General features: G+C 41.5%; 1 protein-coding gene and 1 long non-coding RNA gene across 4 annotated transcripts in view; both read right to left on the bottom strand.

The window, feature by feature from the left end:
- Positions 1-3,911: 3,911 nt before the first annotated feature.
- Positions 3,912-6,593, bottom strand: LOC132082576 (uncharacterized). Its single transcript, XR_009419824.1, has 2 exons — positions 6,527-6,593; positions 3,912-4,685 (listed from the first exon to the last, which is right to left on the bottom strand). It is a non-coding gene; the product is annotated as an uncharacterized LOC132082576 (long non-coding RNA).
- Positions 6,594-11,013: 4,420 nt separating this feature from the next.
- The window catches only part of WDR37 (WD repeat domain 37), a 48,397-nt gene continuing 38,360 nt past the window's right edge, over positions 11,014-21,050 (bottom strand). For 2 of the 3 annotated variants that reach the window (XM_059475435.1, XM_059475442.1), the window contains 2 exons: positions 19,885-19,999; positions 14,822-17,981 (listed from right to left, as the gene is read on the bottom strand). In XM_059475435.1, coding sequence (XP_059331418.1) covers positions 17,850-17,981; positions 19,885-19,999 — 247 coding nt within the window. In that variant the 3' untranslated portion in view covers positions 14,822-17,849. Of the gene's footprint in view, positions 11,105-14,821; positions 17,982-19,884; positions 20,000-21,050 lie in introns of those variants that run through there. The other variant, XM_059475450.1, reaches the window with a different exon arrangement.

Genomic DNA, 21,050 nt, shown 5'->3' with positions numbered 1-21,050 from the left:
AGCTGAACTTCATCTCTTGAATTTAGTCTTATGTTATGGTCTGATTATTCTCAAAAAGAATTAAATTGGAAGATGGAAGAAATGAAGGTATTCCCTGGAAATCCTCTCATTTTATTAAAGCTTCTGTTATTGCTTACGTTGTGTTTGTCCAAACCACTTGTGAAGATTTCATTACCCCAATTTAAAACAGCAGCACTATGTCTAAATGTGGTTACGACTGAAAATTAAGGTATACTGCAATATTCCCAGGGAGACTAGAACACTCTGCTTTTCTGGGCTGAGCTTGGAGAAAATAGGTTACAGACAACACACACATTCATCCACCAAACATCACACTACAAAACAGTGCTAATGTGCTAAAAGAGATTTTACAGCCCCAACACATTAGAGATTCAGACAGAAGTTACCTTTTTTAAGCCAGGAGTGACCAACACTAGTCAGTACAAAATTGATCAAATGCTATTGACCATTACGGAACAAGAGTGAGCTTGGCCCTCCACAAGATCAATTAGCAGCAGCAACTTCTCCAAAATAGCCTTGAAAACAAAGACATGGTACAAAATCAGTTCCAAAATGTGCTGGGCCAACAAATCACACCACCTGCCCATTGACCCTGGGATAGAAACCTCCCGTGGAAATTGTGGGGCTTGGGCTGAGAAGGACTGAGAAAGAAGGGAACAGCCACTTCAATCAAGGCAGGAGTGGAGAAGAAACAAAACCAGAAATATTTAGGGACAGAACACAGGCTGCCTGTCCAGAGAAAGCTCCCAGGAGCAGTGGTCTAAACCTTTCCCCGTGGGACCACGGGCTTGAGATGGAGAACAAGGGAAGCTGAGGCAGAGCTATCACCCTGACAGGCCATGGGCTGGGCAGAGCTGTGCTGGCCCTGCACCAGCTCCTGGACAGGGAAAAGCCATGGTGTGACCTTCATCTTGGTCCAGCTCTGGGCTCTGAGAGTGTCTCCTTGCCATCATGTTATCACTGTGAGTATGAGATGCTGCACCAGAAGTTCTGAAACTCAAAACCTGGGGAAAGGACACTTTGGAGAAGTGATTTGAAAAAATAATTTGTTTATATGTATTAATATAACTACAGAAGGTGTCCAGTTTGAAAAAAAAATGCTGCACACTTTTTCAAAATATACGAAATATTCATGCTTAATCTCTGCAGACGGAAGTTTATACTTCTTTAATAATTACATACTTCAAGATAGACACTTAAATTTGCCACACAAGTACACAAAGTTACATTACTGCTTGGGATGATGCATATTTCAGTGCTATTACTATTAATTTCTAACAGCTGTGTGTTCTTGGTATCAATCAAAAGCAAAATTCATGACTGCAATTCTACTGTGCCCATGCAGTTTGTCAGTCATAATTACTGCACTTGTTATCATTCTTTCTCTGTAGGAGCATGTCGTTTGTATTAACCATTTACTAGAACTCTCTATATATTTATTCTAGCTATTTGAAATTTACTGAAAATGTGTGTCAGCTCAAAAGTAACTACTGCAATATTCTGAACAGCACACAATATCCAGAGCACAGTCAGGTGCTCCATTCCCACCTAGTGACAAACACAAATATTTCTACATTTTGTTCAGCTTTTGTTACTGACATTACACCTGAAGCCTGGTGTTGGTAGCAATAGGAAGCCTTCAAATCCCAAATAACCTTAATTCAGCTCTTGGCACCAAACCCACCCATCTCTGATCAGGCAGGGGGTGGCAGGACCAGGCTGCTCCCCTCTCACACAGCCGCCAGAAGGGCTCCAGAGAGCCCCACGTTTGCAAACACAGCAGAGGGAGCACAAGAGGTGCAGCCGCTTTTTTATGACAGACCAATGATCAGAAAGGATTTGGAGATGGGCAGCCAAGGAAGGACACACAGCCAAGGAAGGACACACAGCCAAGGAAGGACACACAGCCAAGGAAGGACACACAGCCAAGGAAGGACACACAGCCCGTGCCTCTGGCCACCCTCCCCAGCCCCTGACAGCACCATGTGGTTCCCACCTGCCTGCAGCCAGCAGCAAAGTGGGACTGTTCCAAACAGCATTATCCTTGTAAAAACAAAGCATCAAATTATTGCCCACCCTCAGCACAAAGAATTTCCCATCCCCTTTTCTCTGCCTGAAACCTGAGAGGGGAATGGCTGGGTCCTGCGCAGCTCAGGCCTGTCCTAGCACAAGCTGAGTCTCCATTTAAACCCTCACTCACCTGGTGTCCAGGGCAGGCAGGAATGCAGGCAACATTCAGAACAGTCCCTCATGCCTCTCCCTTGGGAACCAGCCACTGGACTTGTAAATGGCTTTTCAGCCCTCAGAAGGTCACACAAGTGTCTGCTTATGAACTACTAACTTATATTTTTCTCTTTCTAGGATCTTGCATGATTTGCCAGCCACAGGTGCATAAAATAGGCCTAATAATTGTCTTCCAAGTTTTCTAAGGTCTGTTTTCAGAGATCTGTAAAGAATACGGGATATCTTGGGTTAATAGCATGCAGTGGCTTCCCCTTAGTCTGGGACTAAGTTGTGATAAACACAGATCCAGCTCACAGAGAAGTACATGAAGGATGAAAAGAAAAAAAAAAAGAAGGGGGACAACAATTATAGATTGATACTTTGCTTCTTTAACCTTTCTCTTATGCTGGAAAAACCACAGTAGCCTCCTACCATTCAGAATTGCCACTTTTTTTTTTTTTTTTGGCTATAATGGGGAGAGACATAAGAATACAACATGCTTTTTAATTAAACCTTGTTACTTTGCAAATGTCTCATAAAGCCCTCCCTTCCTCACTGGTTAGGAACAACATTCCAACTTCAAATACATATCTCTGGAGCATATGTGGGAATTTATGCCCTGTGGCATTTGCCATCCACAAGCCCCACGTGTGGTGTAAGCTGGGTGAAGGCACCTATTGCTACCACACCTCCTTTTGGAGGGAGAGAGCTGAGAGGAATTTCCTGTCAGCACAGCACGGGCACAGCCCCTCGTTCCAAGCAGGATTCCAGGCGCCCAGAGCCAGGGCAGAGCAGCAGGGATGGCCTGGGGCACACAGGGAGAAAGCTCAGGCAGAGCACAGGCTGCTCCCCCCCTGCTCCAGGGATGGCAGGGTGTCACAGACATCTTTTATGAAAAATCCTTTACTTAGGATTTCTCCTCCTGAGAGGCCTCAGAAACAAAATGTAAACATTGATTATCTGCTGCTGTGGAATGCAACAGGTGCATCTGTGATTGGTCCATGTTGATTGTTTCTAATTAATGACCAATCACAGTGAGCTGGCTTGGACAGAGAGTCCGAGCCACAAACCTTTGTTATCATTCCTTGCTATTCTATTCTTAGCTAGATGAAATCCTTTGTTCTGTTCTTTTAGTACAGTTTTAATGTAATATATATCATAAAATAATAAATCAAGCCTTCTGAAACATGGAGTCAGATCCTCATCTCTTCCCTCAACCTGAGACCCCTGTGAGCACGGTCACAGCAGGGATCATGGAAAGCAGGGATGGAAGAAGGCTGGAAAACAGGGATGGAAGGAAGCTGGAAAGCAGGGAGGATGGAAGCAAGCTGACAGGTCCTGAGAGGATGGCATCAGTTTTTCCTTTGCAGTTTATTGGTGCTGGATAGCTGCTAGCATCTGGTGTTGGACAAAGCTGGGATGGAAACAAGCTGGGAAGCAGGGATGGAAGCAGGCTGCAGGGACAGCAGCGATGGAGGTGGTGGGGACTGCTGGTTACACACAGCTGCTGCTCTTCTGGCTGCTGGCTGAATGTTTAGGAGTTTATCCTGTTTAGGGAATTACAGAGCAAGAACTTGGCAGAGCAGACAGCATGAGGCAAAATTGGTCCATAAGTTTACAGGGCAAGGTTTAATGAACTCTTAGAGTCCACGGAGGGGAGCAGTGCCTTAGGTGTTAAACATGTTTATTTATTGCTCCACCAGCTCTCTAGCAGAGTTTATACATGTTTTGGCCAAATAAAGCAAGATTTTTGAGCATTTCTGTACTTCTTGTAATTCAGCAGAAGGCTAATATTGGAAGATTGATCAGACACCAAAAGCAGTATTGGAAATATTGTTGTATCTGAATAAATCGTCTCATAAAGTGCATGATGCCTTTCACCTATGCATTCCGTTTACAGGCAGTTTAAACTATCCAAATAGATCTGTCAGGTTACTTCCTTTCTGAAAAGGAAAAAAAAATTTGACTGAATTGAAAAAAATTGTTTTGGTTAACTTCAAACTTTTTTTATTTGGGAATCTTTTTGCTGCTTAGGTAAAAGGACCAAAAGCTGATTAATTACTTTGAAAAAGTAATCTTAAAAAAAACCACATTACTTCAAAGCAGTGCAACTTTCCAAGGGCAGAAATTACTTGATGTATCCGCAAACTATGTTGGTCAACCTTAACCACAACAGGTAGTTTTGGGTGGCAAAACAAAACAGGTAGTTTGGGTGACTTTCCACAGGGTCCTTAAGGCAGAGTTCCAATGGATGGCATCAATATTTCCTTTGCATTTATTGGTGCTGGATAGCTGCTAGTATCTGCTGTTGGACAGAGGCCTGAGGATGTTCTGTTCCCCAGGAGGATTCACATTTGGGAGATTTCCATAGCACAATCCCACCCAGACAAGCACTCTCAGCTGGAAAACAATGCCCACCACAAAGCAGTACAAATCTAGCCCTGAAATGCAACAGAAACAAGAAATTAAAAGAACAGCAAAAATAAAAGAGATGTAATTATTAAAAATCACTTTTGATTTTGCTTTAAAACAGCAAAACATTGTTGCCTCTAAATGTGGTGGGGGAAAGGTTAATGGAAGGGGACTGGGTGAGCCAGAGGAAAGGAACCTCTTTTCTTTCCATCAGCACATCTGAAATCATATTACATTCATAGATGTTTTAAGATATTTTGCTGATTGCTTTTGCAAAGCAAAATACCAGCACTGCCCTAAAAGATCAATTATATTCCTTTACAATGTCCTACAGGCACATGAATTATGAACCAGCAGAGTTTCGCTTAACTCCTCAGACAAAACGGAGACCCAATTTTATTTTTTTTTTCCTGTCTGCATATCTTGGTGTGCCCTCTGCTGGCATTTATTCCTAACAACACATCCCCGTGTGTCCAAACCTTCTGCCCTGGGAAACACCTGGGGCCAGCAGCTCTGCTCACTCTGGGACAGTTTTTGGTAAATGCACAAATTTCTGACAGAAAAAGAGGAAAATAAAGGCAGGAGCATTAGCAATAGGGCAGGACTCGTGCAGAGCTGTGAGGTGAGAGCACCTATCCTGTGAACACTGAAATTGTTCTCCTAAGACAGAGGCTCCAGGAAGGGTGGGAGGGTGGCTGGAGCTGCTGGTCCCAAATGTGCCCACCCAGTGGTCCAGCAGCAAGTCTTTGACATAGGTAGGAGTTATGGTTTGACAGCCACTGATGTTCTGGCACAAATCCAGCACTTACCTGTTGTCCTTAAACAGCCAGAACATTTCTTTCATTCTTGCCACAAGTTTTTAGAGCTTGGTGCTGATTAATACTTTGAAAATCAGTTAAATGGGAAAGAAATGGAACACAAATAACAAAAATGAAGAATTCATTCTGGCATATTATTTGCTGAATTATGGAGTTCTAGGGGCAGTGTCAGAGATGTCCTTATTTAATGTCCTTTAAATGTATGTTGACTACTGAATTTTTACATTGAAAGGGCCTGGGACCATACAAGCAGGAAAGTCCATTAGTAATGCAGAGACATTACTAATGGAGCAGAAAAGATTTCTTTTCTTCCCAAAAAGAATCTGTCTGTGCTCTCAGATACCTCATGCAAAGCCATTGTTGTTAACAGAGGGACACCAGTATAAAATCAGCCCCAAAGAAGAGATGAGCTCCCTTACAGGGAAAAATGGTGCAGCCCTGGAGCAGCACTCTTGGCACAGAGCACATTTGCTGTGGAAAGCCCTTGGACAAGAGTTATTCCTACCACATTTCCAAGGGACAATCACTCAGCAACCACATAATATTGTCCCAGTGCCTGCAGCTCCCTCATAGCCAGAGCTCACCAGCAAGTCTGGCAATTCACCAATAACATGTGGACCTGAAAAACAAGGGACAAGTCCCTTCCCTCCCAGCATTTGGGTGCTAAGACCCCCACATTCTCATTCATCTTCTAACTGTGACCCCAGAGGTCCTCAGAGCAGGATCCCAACCAGGTCTCCATGTCCCACATTCCCAGATCTGGGCTGACCACATTTGCACTGACTGCTGGAGGCCACCTCTGGGAGAGATCCCACTGTTCCCTGCCATGGGAATGCAGACAAGCACAGCCCTGCTCCCACAGAGGCAAAGTGCCTGCATGGGGAGCTGCTGCTCACCAGACTCGCCCAAATACACAATGAGGTTGATCCTGTGCAAAAGCTCAGGACATCAAAAATCAGGATAAAGGTGTGAGGGATCAGAGTGTTGTCTTATACACCAAGAGGTCTATTATCATTATAGTGCAAGGATCCCATATCACCAGAGTTTCATACCTCCTCAATGTTTCTCATAGGCATCTCCTCTAAGCATTGGCTCTTCCTGGTCCTTGCAGCGGCCATCTGACTCCAGTTCCCACCAATCCACTCATTTTAACACTGTTCTCATTTGCTGCAGGTGTGGCCTGTTAACATCAGGCCTACTCCTACTCTTTAATAATTGGTTCAGCTGTAACTTGTTGGGGGGATAAGATTACATTCTATACCACCTTCATTTACCCATACTGTATCCCCCTACACCAGAGGGAAGAGGCAAGGATGGGCAGCAGCAGCACCTTTGTTATCCTTGGGCTGAGCACTAGGCTGTGCTGCCTCTAGCCCCAGAGGGAACAACCTACCCATGGTACTCACAGAGAAATCATAAATCAAATATTTCCTGCAAATTCCCCACATTATTGGCAGTTTCTCCAAGTGAAAGCTTGCACATTTGATGGAACTGCAGGACTGGAAATCTGTGCCTTGATAGGGCTCCTTCAAGCTCAGCTGGAATTGCACAATTGTTCAGCTTGCAGGATCAAGGTCTCCATCTGCATTTTGACATTGTTTACTTCCAGCAAGAGCTCTGAAACTTGTTGGCAAGACTAATGGTGTTTAGAGGTCATTTGTTCTGTTGCATCTGGAGAAGAGGAGATAACTTTAAATACTTGTAATCAGCTTATTAACAAAGTGGATCAGAAGTCAGATACCATTTCTCCTACGATTTTATACTTGTAAATTTCAGGAACACAGGTTAGAGGAAAAAATCAAAAGGATATTAACTAAAGATCACAATCAAATTAAGCTGCATTAAAATAGCTCTACGTGTTATCAAGTGTAACACAAGGCTGTGTTGCAAGGTGGAATGGACGTCCAGATAAATTAATCTTTGGCCTTCATTATGGGAAAACAAATAAAAAGGCTATTGACTGAGCAGCTTGGTTGTGGCATCACAGAAGCTGCTTAGGAAAAAGCCTGATGAGGAAAAATCTTTGTTTGTGCATTTGGCTTTACCTTTCTCTGCCCCCCTCAAGTCACTTTGAGACAGGAAGATGCTGAACACGGCAAGGAAAAACCCTTTTTCAGGAGGTAGAGAGAACAGTGGAAGGGACATCCAGGGGTTGTGGCTCTCTAGTGGGAGAGCAGAAATAAGGGATGTTCCAGGGGTAGGTGGTTCAAGGGAAAATACCAAACAAGCAGATGAGGCTCTCACAAACACCTGACTGCTGCAGGCTTGTGGGGGCCAACAGCATGGCATGGAGGGATGGGGTGTGGAAAAAACAGAGTGCATTTGGACACTTAGGAGCCCAAAAACAGGGTGCCTATATTTCTGTAATACTAAAGACAGTGTTCCTGGAGCACTCAGGGCAATGCACAGCACTGCTGCTAGCACACTGTCCTGCTGGGGAGGCCTCATGCACAGAGAGGTTTCTGGAAGGAATGCTTGACCTTGTGGCAAAGCCTCCTGTACTCAGTAATACAAACTGAGGCTCTCTGGTAAGGAGGATATTATTCCTATGATATTATTCTTATTATTCTTTCTTAAACTTCAGCTATGAGGCTAACCTTTTAGGGGTTTAGGAAGTAGATCTTTTTTAAAACTCAGATGAACTTGATTTCTCAGCCTGTGACACCAGTCAGGATCCAGCTGAACTCGCTCCTAGAGCCTCAGCCAAGTCCTCAAACACTCAGTGTTCCTGCTCACCAGGTCCTCCAAAGAAATACTCAGTGTTCCTGCACATTGCCCTGGATCTCAGCAGCTCCTCCAAAAGAAAAGTGACAAAACCATGATGTCACCTTACCTGCTCCTCTTTTTAATCTCACAGACACTGACTTATGTTAGTTTTTTCATCTTCTCAACTCCTTTGCCCACTTTAGTGACTGAAGCCCATCATCTTCACACCCTCTCACCCTCTCCTGTGATTTCACGGTGGAGCTAATGTTCCCTTCTTTGGGGTCCCAGTCCCCTGCACAGCCACCCAGTGCCACCAGCCCCAGCCTGGCACTCCCACAGAGCTCCTGGGGAATGCTGGAGCCTGGACTCCTGCAGCACCACAGGGCCCTGTCCTTGGTTTCTTTGCTAACACCAGCTGAGCTCAGGTACAAAGCTGCCTTTCTCCAAACCTATTACTTCCACCCAAATTCCTTCAACACTCCCCTGATACTGAAGCAGGGCAGAGCTGCTTTTCCCTAAGTTCTGCCTTGCTCTTGGATGTTGTGTTTATTTCAGGGTTTAGTCCTGAACATTTTTTATTTATGTTATTTTACACCATCAGTGAATCACAACCTTTCTCTCTTCAGCCAAACTAAAATGATGGTTCTGGTCACATCCCAGTTTTCTGCAAGCTCCTTTCCTTTAGTCTCACAGTTGATAGAGCTGAAAATTACATTCTCCTCTGACCATATCAAACATCTCTTGAAGAGCTCTGCACATCAAGTGCTGTTTTGTTTTTGTTTGTTGTTTTTTGGTGGTTTGTTTTGTTTTGTTTTGTTTTGTTTTAAAACAAGATTCTTGTTTTCATGGCAAAGGCCCTTCACAGCTCCCTCCTTCCCCCTCTCTCTCAGTTTTTGGAGGCCCACCCTGACCAGACACTCAAGATCTTTCCAAGAAAAGATTTCTGTCCAGTGCCTCACCCTGGCAATTCTCTTTACAAATCCCTTGTAATTCATCTCCACCTTCTGTCCCCATGGTTCCCACACAGCCTGGCACAGTGAAGAGCTGGTGTGAAGAGGTGGAAAGGGAAAGAGAGAACTTGCAAAGTCCCTCACTGCTTTATTCTCCAGAAGCAGCTCTACCTGCTGGTCTCTCCTTCCAGCAGAGCAAAACTTCAGGATTTTGCCTGCTGATACTTGTATTTTTCTTGTGACTGCTGGTTTTGTGTGGATCACAGCTAATCTCCACAGGGATATGGCTCTAATGGACTCTTGTTAAACTTTCCTTTAATTCACTGTTCATAGCTGATCTGTTTATATCTGCTTTTTTAAGACCTTGCCAGAATGTTTGCCAAAAACAAAACACAAGTTTGACAAAATAAATCATATCATTAAAAATACTACTGCAAACATACACCTGCATGGACATAAGGAAGATGATGCAGTTGAGCAAGAAAAAAAGAAGAAAAAATTCAGGTTTTAGAAGGTGGCTCCATCTCTTGCTGGCACAGAAAAGTTACAAGCAAGTTTCATTTGATGCCATTTCAGGTGCAAGGGCTCACATGCCTGCACCAAAGTAAGTAAATGCTGTGCATTTGCTTAATTCAAGGAAATTGTATTTTCTGGTTAAAAACCATTTGGAGATAGAAGTATGTACCTCCTCTGTTACCTCCTGTTTTTACACTTGTTTCTGGACATCAAAAATCCCCCTTGATAGCTCATCTGCAGATGGGCATCCAGTAGTGTCCTCAAGTAAGCACAGGAGAGATCTACCAAAACATCATATTTTCACAGAAACACAGCATCAGTTTGGATGGTCAGAGCCATACACATATAGTGAGGTTTGATTTCCTCAGTTTTGCTGGTAATGGCAGAAATGTCTGGGATTTTTATATATTTATCTATCTATGAAATTATAGAAATGGCTGGGAAATCTATGGGAAATGTCTGGGAAATCTATGTCTGGGAATCTATGAAATCCCAGAAATGTCTGGGATTTTTATCTATCTATCTATCTATCTATCTATCTATCTATCTATCTATCTATCTATCTATTTATCTTATTTATCTATCTATCATCTATCTATCCACATTTATGATCAGCCAATCCTTCTGTTTCCTTTGCTATGGAAAGCTCATGCTATCATGTCTGCTTTGGTGAGATTTTTGCAAGATGGAAAATGAGCATCTGACAGGAAGTGTTTGTTCACTGAGCAGTAAGCAGTTACATCTGGAACTGATGCAGTGTAGCTTCAGTTTCCCAACAGTAAACTCTAAGTAGCCTTATATAATTTGGGAGGGAAAATAATTTCTCTGCTTTCCTTATATTTCAGCAAACCATGCATCTGTGGCCAAGAACTTTTCAGATCATTAATTCAGCGGCAATATAAAATATATACAAAATTAGGGTATCATTTTCAAAAACAGGCTCCTGAAATGAAGTTTCTAGATCCATATTTAGGCTCATGAATCTGATTTTCCAAGCTAGCAACCACCCATCAGACTGTGAGGGGAGCTCAGCACCTTTGAAGATGGCACCACTCAATGACAGCATCCAACATCCTGACAGCCTTCTGGCAGAGACAGCTTTCACAAGCTTCAGAAAACACGAGAGGCCAAAACAACATGTCCTGCAATTATCCACACTGAAAAACAACCTTAATTAATAATGATATCATCACTACGCCCTCTACTCTTTAAAGAGCTGCTGAAAAGTTTTGCCTTTCCTTCATGTCTCTCCCTTTTAATGCTTAATACCGTACTTTATGTTTTTATTACACCATCAACCTGATTTCAGTGGTGTTTGTGGTGTGGTGTGTCAGATTTTACTCTTTCTTATTGTTAGGATTACTCACCTTTCTGTATGCTCAGACATCACAGAGGACAGACTGCTCCACAAAATACTCAGGTTCAGTTTTGTGTCTGTACAAGGCTGATCTCAGTGACCTAGCAAAAATTTAAATAAGGTTTAAAAAAACCCAACAAAATTGAGATTTCTCTCTTTATCCAAATTAAGCACGTTAAGGAGTAACATGCTTTAAAAAAATCATTAAAAGTATAAAAAAAAATCATTAAAAGTAAATCATTGAAAGTATTAAATGCTAAATCCACATAAGTGTATGGCATTATTTGATGAAGTCATACAGTTGTTTTCCTTACTGTCAAAATGCCACAGTGTAAGACTGATCCTGTCTGTATTTAAGATTTATACTTTGACCAAAATCACTGCGGCCAACTGGAGCCAGACTTTTGATCACTGAAGTCAAAATCTATACATATTTCCACTTGGATTTGTGAACGAGACTGTCAAATTTTGACAGATCAACAAGGTGAAAATTTGAAGGAAAGGCCAGTTCTGCCTCTCCCAGAACTAAGGCACTACTGAAACACAGCAGTATCTCCCTGATGCAATCTCTATGTTTGGATGGTTTGCTTAGAGAGATTCCCCAGTCAATTCAGGCTGTTCAGGCCTAAAATACTGAACCTTCCAGTGCTTGAACGAGGCCTCTAAGAAAGTTAGAAATAAAATTTTTAGAAGAGCCTGTTGTGATAGGGCAAGGGGTCAACTTAAGTAAAACAGGGTCAACTTAGACTAGATATAAGAAAGAAGCATTTAATAAAACTTCCCTTGTGCCAGTGTTTCACAGGGTGCCAAGGGAGGTGTTGGATGCTCCATCTCTGGAAACATTCAAGGTCAGGTTGGACAGGGCTCTGAGCAACCTGGTCTAGTTGCAGATGTCCCTGCTCATTGCAGGGTGGTTGGACTAGGTGGCCTTTAAAGGTCCCTTCCAACCAAAACCACTGTGATTCTTTCTGGACTGGCATAACATTCTCAAAGGGATTGTGCAAAATATCTTCTACTTCTCCCAAATCCACTATTCACTCAAGAAATTTCCAGTCTGGGAGTGACTCCTAATTAACCACATGCCCTGCTGCCATACCTGGAGATTGCATGTAACATCTGCACTTCTCTGCTAAGATTACAAATCCTTGTAATTTGTAATCCTAGCAATGCATCAGCTGTTGAGTGATCTCTGCACCGTTGCAACTCTTGGAATGGAAAATTCAATATATGCAAATAAATTTGTCTCTCTCTCACTTTGTAATAAGCTTTTCCCCCAAAATCAAGGATGTAGAAACCAAGAAGACTGATTTAAAAAAAGCAAACGAATCTTAACTTCCAGTTGTTTCCATTCTAGGCTCTAGCCATTAGTACATCCCAATATCCATGCTTCCCCTGAGCTCAGTCCTGCTGTTTTCCCCTTTGCAGGCTGGCCTTGCCATGTTCCCTTCTCTGTTTTCCTTTCTCCTCCCTAAGTCAGGGGCATTCACCAGACACTGACTTCCCAGCAGTTTATCCCCAACTGACCAATAAATTCCACCTTTTAGACATGCACTCCTATGAACCACTTTGCATTTTTTTTTCTGCCTACCGCCCACAGCTGTCCCAATTTTATTCCAGTTTCTCATTCCCCTTCATTATTCTTCCTCTGTGTTCCTCATCTGCAGTTTAAACACTTTCACCACAGATGTGCCTCTGTGTTTCTCAAATGATCTTAATTCCTCCTCAAATGCTGGGTCACCACTCTTGCATACAGCACAGAAGCTCCAAAGTAAGGGAAAGTCTTCCTCTATAACTCTTCTGCAGCACTTGAAATCACTGCATGCTCCTTTCCAAAGCCTTAAGTCACCTACAACACTGCAAATCTATTTTCTCTCAGCAGTTAAGGTGCACAGACTTGATTCAGCCTTCACTAACCCCAGACCATTAATGCATACAGCCTTCAAGCAACTTCCATTACTAAAAATTTTCACCTGAACAATTAAAGAAAATCATTAAGATGATGAAGTGCACATGGAGATCAGTCAGTTCTCTCCTCCCTGCACAGGACTGCTGGATGGTCTTGTTCCATTGGTATGGGGCTTTGAAAAAAAGGTGTAACTAAATTTGTTCTGCCCTAGAGAGACAAACTCCCACAAATACTAGTGGGAGAGGAACTACGTAAAATTATTGTCAAACTTAAACAAATGCCAAGTATGACAAGTTTCAGTAGAAGGAGGCAGAACTGTAACAGTTTCCAACAAATGGAAATGAAGCTTCAAGCAGAGTCAAGCAATACAATTAACTTGCAATTGTGTCATTCCACTGCACAGCAGTCACCAGCCAGGCTGAAGCTTCTATTTTCAAAACAATTCAAGGCAGAGGCAGAACTCTGGGGTTTTTTCTACATAAACTCTCTTCTATTGTACATGCCACCACTGACACTTTGCACCATTTCTATTTTCCTGGACTAAGTCTGAATGCTTGAAATCCAGCTTCTACATGGCATGCTGAACCATGCCAGAAACACCCCAAACCTGTACAAAATATCCAAGCTGCAAATTCAGGAACTTGGGTTCAACGCTGCAAACACCTACCAACCTCAACCCTACACCTCTGAGAAACAGCCCCTTGTGGTAGTACTGAATATTCTCACTTGGAGGACATTGACAAGCAGCACATCTACAAAATCCCACAGTGCTCCACTATAACACCTCTCCCAGTTAATGCTAAGTTTTGACCAGGATTTATTGTTTGAATTAAACAGGATTTCCTCTGTAAGCTCCTGCAAATTACTTATGTTCAGAAAACTCTGACCTTTGGGAATTAGAAAAGGTAACAACAACTCCTTAAAAATAAAATATCACAAGGCTGAGTAATTTTTCAGAGACATACTCAGGTCTCAACAGAGCATTAAATAAAATTTCTATGCCGGTCTAAAGAGCAAACTACGGTGCATGACAGAGTGGTTCTCCTGCAGCTCATCTTCAGGTTTAAACACAGACAGACTCCTGAAACCACTAGTTGTACATGATATTTACTCAGGGGTTTAAAATGATACTAGAAATACTAAGTTTAAGTCAGTTGGCAGTAAAGCCTGATTTGTAAGCCCTCAGCTAAAATCAACTGAAGCCCAAGGTTTGGCATTGTCACAACCCAGCCCTTATGTCAGTTGTGCTACCTTGGAACTCCAGTCTCTTATTTTTGGTCTACACCACCAGCAACTGATTAAGGCCAAATGAGGAATCCAAAGCACATTGAAGGAGAATAAGGTGCACTCAGGCACCAGCCAAGACTCTGCCTTGGCTTCTGAAACCCAAGGCTTTCAACAACACCAAGTTCTTTGGGTTTTACTCCAAAACTACACAGCTTTGGTTTGAACGTGGGTCCAACAAGCAACCTACCTTTAACCTACAGAAAAACTGAGGGTGGGTTCTCCTCATTAGAGTAGTTTTGCAATACTTTCACTGTATTCTAAACATTTAAAAATTGCTTAGATTTCATTTCAAAATATCAGTTTGTAAAGTGGGGTGAAAAGTCATGGAAACTTCTGCATAATCTGCATAACAAGATGCAATTACAATTTTTTTCATAAAGAATGGGAGCAGACAGTACAAATGCAGTCCTGAACACCCTTTACTGGCAGTGTGACAATTAGTGCTACAGAAGACTCACTGTAATAAACAGACTTGTCCCTCTCTTCCAAACTGTGCTCATCAATGCCTCAGAAACAAACTTTTTTTAGTAGAAGAGTGGAAAGTGACTAGGGAGATCTTTGACTACAAAAAAATTGAAATATTAACATCAACAGTAACCTTAATGCAACACAGAAAAACAGCAAATTGCAAAAAAAAATTGTTGAATGTTTTAATGCATTTTGAATTGTAATGAAGAAAAACATTTTACATCTAAAAACAAATTAGCAGAATAATAAAAAGTGGTTCCACATAACTTATAAATTCTTTTCCCCAAAAGGTAGTTTTCATAGATTTAGGCAACAAATAAGATGTCTCATTCCAGATCTTTCTGATTGTAAAGTATACACAAACTTTGTGAAAATTGATGTGCATTGCTTGAGAGAAAGACACAGAAGCTTGGTTTTGCCTGGTGATGAGTTTTCTGTGAAATTCTGCACAATACTGAAACTGCAACTGCAACTCTGCTCCATTTAATGAAATGCTGGACATTGTTAGTGCTGAAAAAACACTCTTTAGAACATTTAGAGCCATGAAATGTTTTCCACATATTTAGTCAATGTGGTATATTCACTACCCCTGCTCATATGTTTAGCTTCCAGAGGAATGGCAGTTTGGCTTACCCTTCACTACAGTACAGAAAACTACACTAAGTGATAGTTCAGTGTTCAGCTGATTTAAGTATTAGCCTGCTCATAAGAACGTGGCTCTAGCACCTTGTTTGGTTGATTCTTTTCAAAATGAAACCATGTAATGTTTCACCCATTCTGGTGCCAGAGGATGGCCCCTCTGGTGATATAAAAAGTTTGCAGCAATGATGATTAAACTGCATAGAGTCCAGTGGTTCTGTACTACATATGTATGAGAGAAGCTTAGACACTTTAGTTTAGCAGGACCAAAACCAGTGACCCTCTCCTCTGCCTCAGGTAATAGAGGAGAGCCATTGTCCAGATCCTACATGCAGGCCATGCTGGAGAAACTGTTTGTACTGGCCAGACACTTTTCTCTTGTTTTAAAAAACAGCATAAACCTTTGTAAAGTTCTCTCTGTTACCAACTAAAAGAAAGTGAGTCTTGTTTTCTTAAAGAATAAAACCTGTAACGCAACAACAAATGGCTTTAACCCAGAGCAAAAAATCCAGGAGAAAAAAAAAAAGTGAAAATAAACATTGTCACCATCATTTAACTCTTACCACCAGAAGACTTAAAACTCTGCAGCTGCTTTTTGCAACCTCACTAGTTTTAGTATTTAAGATTATTCCAGTGCAGTTGTCCATCTTGCCTCTCAAGAAAAAATCCCAAACCCCGTAACAGAAAAAAACAAGGGATCAAACCACTCTGATGACGTGTACTACAAGGACACAACATATATTCTCCATTAAATATTTTGTGTTTCCTTAATGTTACAGTCCAAAACAATGTTTAGGACCCCCATTTTCCTTCCATTCCTCACTGATGCATTCACTATCCCATCCCATCCCACTGTACTCCCATGCCACACAAATGTTAGTTAACAGGAGAACCAGCTAACACATATCTTAATCATTATAAACAGTGATGCAGAGGACATGAGCACAGCTGTAGTTGCACAGAATCATGATGATGAGATACAGAGCTCCTAATACATCTGCCAAGCCACCATGAACCCCAAGATTCCCACTGTCAGAGGGCACCCTTCCTTACCCCCACCCTTCATCTTACACTGTGATATGTCAGACAGTTGGGGCAGCATTTCCCTTCAGCCAAAACCAAGTGTCTGTCTGAGGCAGCCCTTCCATTCTTTCCAAGACACCAGCTGCCACCTGCATTTACTGATAGCAGCAGCTGCAGAGTAACACCCCACTGCCAGTGCAAAAACAGCTAAACACAGTGAGGAGCAAAACCAAAGATCATTTGGGAGAAAGAAGGGAGAGGTATGCTAATTACCCCCTTTTGGAACAGGACAGAGACTGCAGTGCCCCTGTCATGGCTGGGTGGCACATGATGCTGACAGTGTATTGCTCCACCAGCTTTATGTGTTAACTACCTTAAGAATCACATGTAGTATGATTGTCTTTCCTCTCCTGTCAGAGATAGTACTTCAGCCACAGACCAAAGGTGCTTTTTTCTAGGCTACAGAGAGATTTGATGCATCTTGACCAACATTCATTTTTGAGGTAGTACTCATTTACTTTGTATTGCTGGCTCAAAATAAAAATAAGGGAAGTGAACACAATTAAAAGTATGCTCACTGTAGGTACATAAACAAAATCATCAACCCCCAAATAAACTATTTCCTTTCTGGGCAGATCACCAAAAGGAATTAATCCTTCTTACAAAGGTTAGCTCACATTCACTGGTAAAGTCAAACGTTCATAAATGGTTTATAACAATAGCTATAAACTAAAGTGCTTCAGAATTTGCTTGACTAGATTTCAGTGATTAGAATCGTAATATTCTGGATTTTTGCTAATATGAAATGTGATGAGGTTTCAGAATCACTTTATATAAGAAGGGCAGAATGAATCTTTCTTTTTTTTTTTTTTTCGAAATAAAAAGTACAAAAAAGATCACAAATAAACCTGGCAGTCTGTACTCACTACAAGTTTCTTGCATTTTCCTTCTCAAATCTACTATTTCTCTAGTAACCGGAGTAAAAATGGAGTTCAAGTTGCACTATATGGCAGCACTAAAAAAAGTATTTAAATCAGATGCAAACAGGAAAATGTTTACAATCATACAACTAGCAAAATTCACACTTCATTTCAAAGTTTTAGCCCTGCAGATTCCTTTTAACACAAGGCAGATATGTAGAGTCATGGAAAAACGTAACAGACTGTATACACTCTCTACAGTAATTACATAAGTTTCACATTTATGTCACAAATGGAATGCCCTACTGTGTAACTATTAAATGCTAAATAACTTATGAACATTTATGTGCTCTACGCAACAGTGAACATATTGACCAGTGGATGCCAAAATATAAAATTTCATACACAAGACAAACTAATTCTTAAAAAATCACATTTTTCTGTACAACCCATGCAAACTGTGCACAATGTGGTAACAAGAACAACACTTGCTCAAGTCTCCCCTCAGGGAAGAGCTGTTACAGCCACAGCAGACCAGTGTTCAGAGCAGTCTGCCCAGGTGTAGAAGTCCACGGCGACACAAACGCAGAAACTCCCAGCACTTCACTTCTCCTGTAGCAGAGCAGGGATGTTGATGTTCCAGCCGATGGCCTGGCGGTCAAACCCACACGTGAAGAGGTTGCAGATGGGATGGTCCTCACACCAGGCACAGCAGCAAACCATCCTCCTGTGCCCCTGCCACCGCGTGGGAGGGAGACAGTGCTGTTACTGACACGGACTGGGACTGCTGGGCAACAGCTCACTGCAACTCAGCCCTGCCAATCCTCAGCCCACTCTCTGCAAACAGCTCTTGAGAATCCTACAGGTCACTGATACCTGCATCTGTATGCTAAAAGTCTTCATAATGATGTGACTCCTCAGCACCAGCACTGCTTCCATAAGGACAGATGTATACAAAAAGGTGCGTCAAAATTTTTTGAGTTTTCCAAGGTCTGTTTGCTATCTAGTTATATTTTCTTCACAAAAGCAAATCAAATTTTGATTTTAGCATTTTTAGTTATAAAATCAGACTTAAAATAAGGAATTACTTGATGGCAACTATTTTGTAACAAGCCTGCAAGACTAAGTGTCCATAACATCCATAATTCAGGAGTGATAATACTGCAGGCAGGAAGAGTGTGATACTGATGCATATAGTTCAGTAGCAACAAAAATGTCCAAAATAGGGTTCTGACCAACATTCAGGTTAAAAAAGAAATAAATAAAGTCATGATTTCAGTAGTGTCAGCTTGAATGGAACTACTAAGGAAAAAAAGGAAAACATGCACACATACACAAAAAACTCCTCAAGACTATAATAAATTTTAAAACCTACCTAAATTAGAAAAAAAATCTAAGAGAGATTAAGTAAGTCTTAGAAGTCCTTCCTAAATTCTGTCAAGAACTGCTGAATCAACCCCCAAAAAGGCCTATTTATGTGACATAATCCAATTAATTTCACTTAGTCTGATTTCTCCATTAGTCATGCTTGCCATGCCAAATAGTGCCATAAATGCACAAAACCTGATGGCTGCAGCAAGGATGGTTTATTACATGGTAGGATGTATCTAGAATGTATGTGAATAAGCATAGAAGAAAAAAAATGAAATTTATCACCAAGTCATACAAGGTGACCTCACAAAACTGACCTTCACGTTTTCCCTCTATGTTTCTATGTCATAGAATCACAAAATGGTTTGGGTTGGAAGGGACCTTAAAGATCATCTGGTTCCAACCTTCCTGCCATGGGCAGGGACACTTTCTAGTACACCTGGTCACTCAGAGCCCCATCCGGCTTGGAATATATAAACCAGCTACACACTGTATAATTAAAAATAAAAAAAAATCACCGTGAGAAAATCACCATTAAACCTCATAGTGAGCCATTTTTCTGACATGATTCACATCAAGGCATTAAAACACATCAGAAATGCTCTTACACACTTTTTCCATTTCATAGAGAAGGCAGATATGTGTTTCACTTTAGTAAGGGGAAACATTGTGATAAAATTCACTTGAAACACCATCACCAACTCCAATAAAAACGTTGAAAACATTTCAGATCACCATGTTGGTTATTTTGAATAACTAAGGGCGTATTTATTGAGACCAGTGCTGTGACCGTGTTCACAGGGGTCCGAGGATGAGGGAAGAGACGAGGATCTGACTCCATGTTTCAGAAGGCCTGAGTTATTATTTTATGATATATACTCAAACTATACTAAAAGAATAGAAGAAAGGATTTCATCAGAAGGCTAGCTAAGAATAGAAAAAGAAAGAATGATAACAAAAGCTTGTGTCTCGGACAGACAGTCCAAGACAGCTGACTGTGATTGGCCATTAATTAGAAACAACTTTATGAGACCAATCACAGATTCACCTGTTGCATTCCACAGCAGCAGATAATCAATGTTTACATTTTGTTCTGAGGCCTCTCAGCCTCTCAGGAGAAAAAATGCTAAGGAAAAGATTTTTCATAAAAGATGTCTGTGACACAGTGGCACTCAGCATTTGCTCAGCTGTAAGGCAGACAGAGGCAAATGCCGTTTTACCCTGCCTGAGGAGGGACAGGGGCAGGGAGGGGCAGCCCTGCAGGTACCTGTCTGTTGCTGCGGGGCAGCCGCGCCAGCCGCACCCCGGACATGTCGAACAGCCGCACCTGCCGGTTGTCGTGGGGAAGGGCGATGATCCTCTGGCCAACACACACGTTAATCCTGCAGAGAAGGGACAAAGGAGGTGGGGAGCAAACAACAGGCCTGGCAATTAGAAACTGACAGCACAAATTTAAGCTCACGGGAAGGGATGCAGCTGAATTTTTCCTGGCTAGAAGTCACAAATGGAAAGAGAAAATAAATATTGAACCATTGAGGTGTTCTCTGCAAGAGCCGAAATGAGGGATGTGGGACTCCAGGGGCTCTCCAAAATGCAGTTTATTCTATCCAAGAGGTTACAGCAGTCCAGGGTCATGGGTGACAGAACCTGTGCCTACAGCTGTCAGCTCCAGCTGCAGGCAGGCCTGGAGACCCTTTGGTTTTGGTTACATTGCATTATATACTTTTCTTTGCTGAGCATCTTAATACAGCAGAACCAATCTATTCCTTAACTTTTATCTATAGCCTCTCATCACTACTATAATTACCATATTCATGTTACTATTCTCCAATCACTAAAAGTTAGTACATTACAGTTTAAGCTAGAAGTTGTTTTTCAGTTTTCTTGCAGTGGAAAATTCTGAGACTTTTTTCCTGCTTGCAACTTTGCTGACTTGTTTGCCTGTGCTATCTTTCTGCTTGGTAAAAACACCTTGTTTGAGGTAGGTTTATCCTTTGCTCTAAGTCATAAAACCCCTTCTAACTAACACACCCTTTGCCTTCTTGGTTATCCAGTAATACTGGCTCAGCAATTCTTTTCTTCTATATCAAAACTTGCTTCCATCTCTATTCCTTCATCACACTACATTTAAAAATCTTTCTGCCAAGCATACATAGCTATGAGACTTTCTTGTCAGACTTTTATCTTCCCAACAATTTTCTATTGTACTAGATCCTCAAATAGCCTTAACATCCACATTTTCTTATAGAAAATTTCTTAAAAGCAATGTACTTACTAAAACTTAATGTTGATCACACCTGTACTTTAGAGAACCATTTCAGACCTTTTTCAAATTCTTATAAATCTCAAGTTTAATTTCAGGGACAAAAAATAGATGTATATTCAGTGAATTAATAGAATAGACTATTTCAGTTGAGAGGTACCTGCAACAAT

The sequence above is a fragment of the Ammospiza nelsoni genome, chromosome 1 (genome assembly GCF_027579445.1).
Source record: "Ammospiza nelsoni isolate bAmmNel1 chromosome 1, bAmmNel1.pri, whole genome shotgun sequence".
NCBI lineage: Eukaryota > Metazoa > Chordata > Aves > Passeriformes > Passerellidae > Ammospiza > Ammospiza nelsoni.
This window is presented reverse-complemented; position numbering and strand designations above follow the sequence as displayed.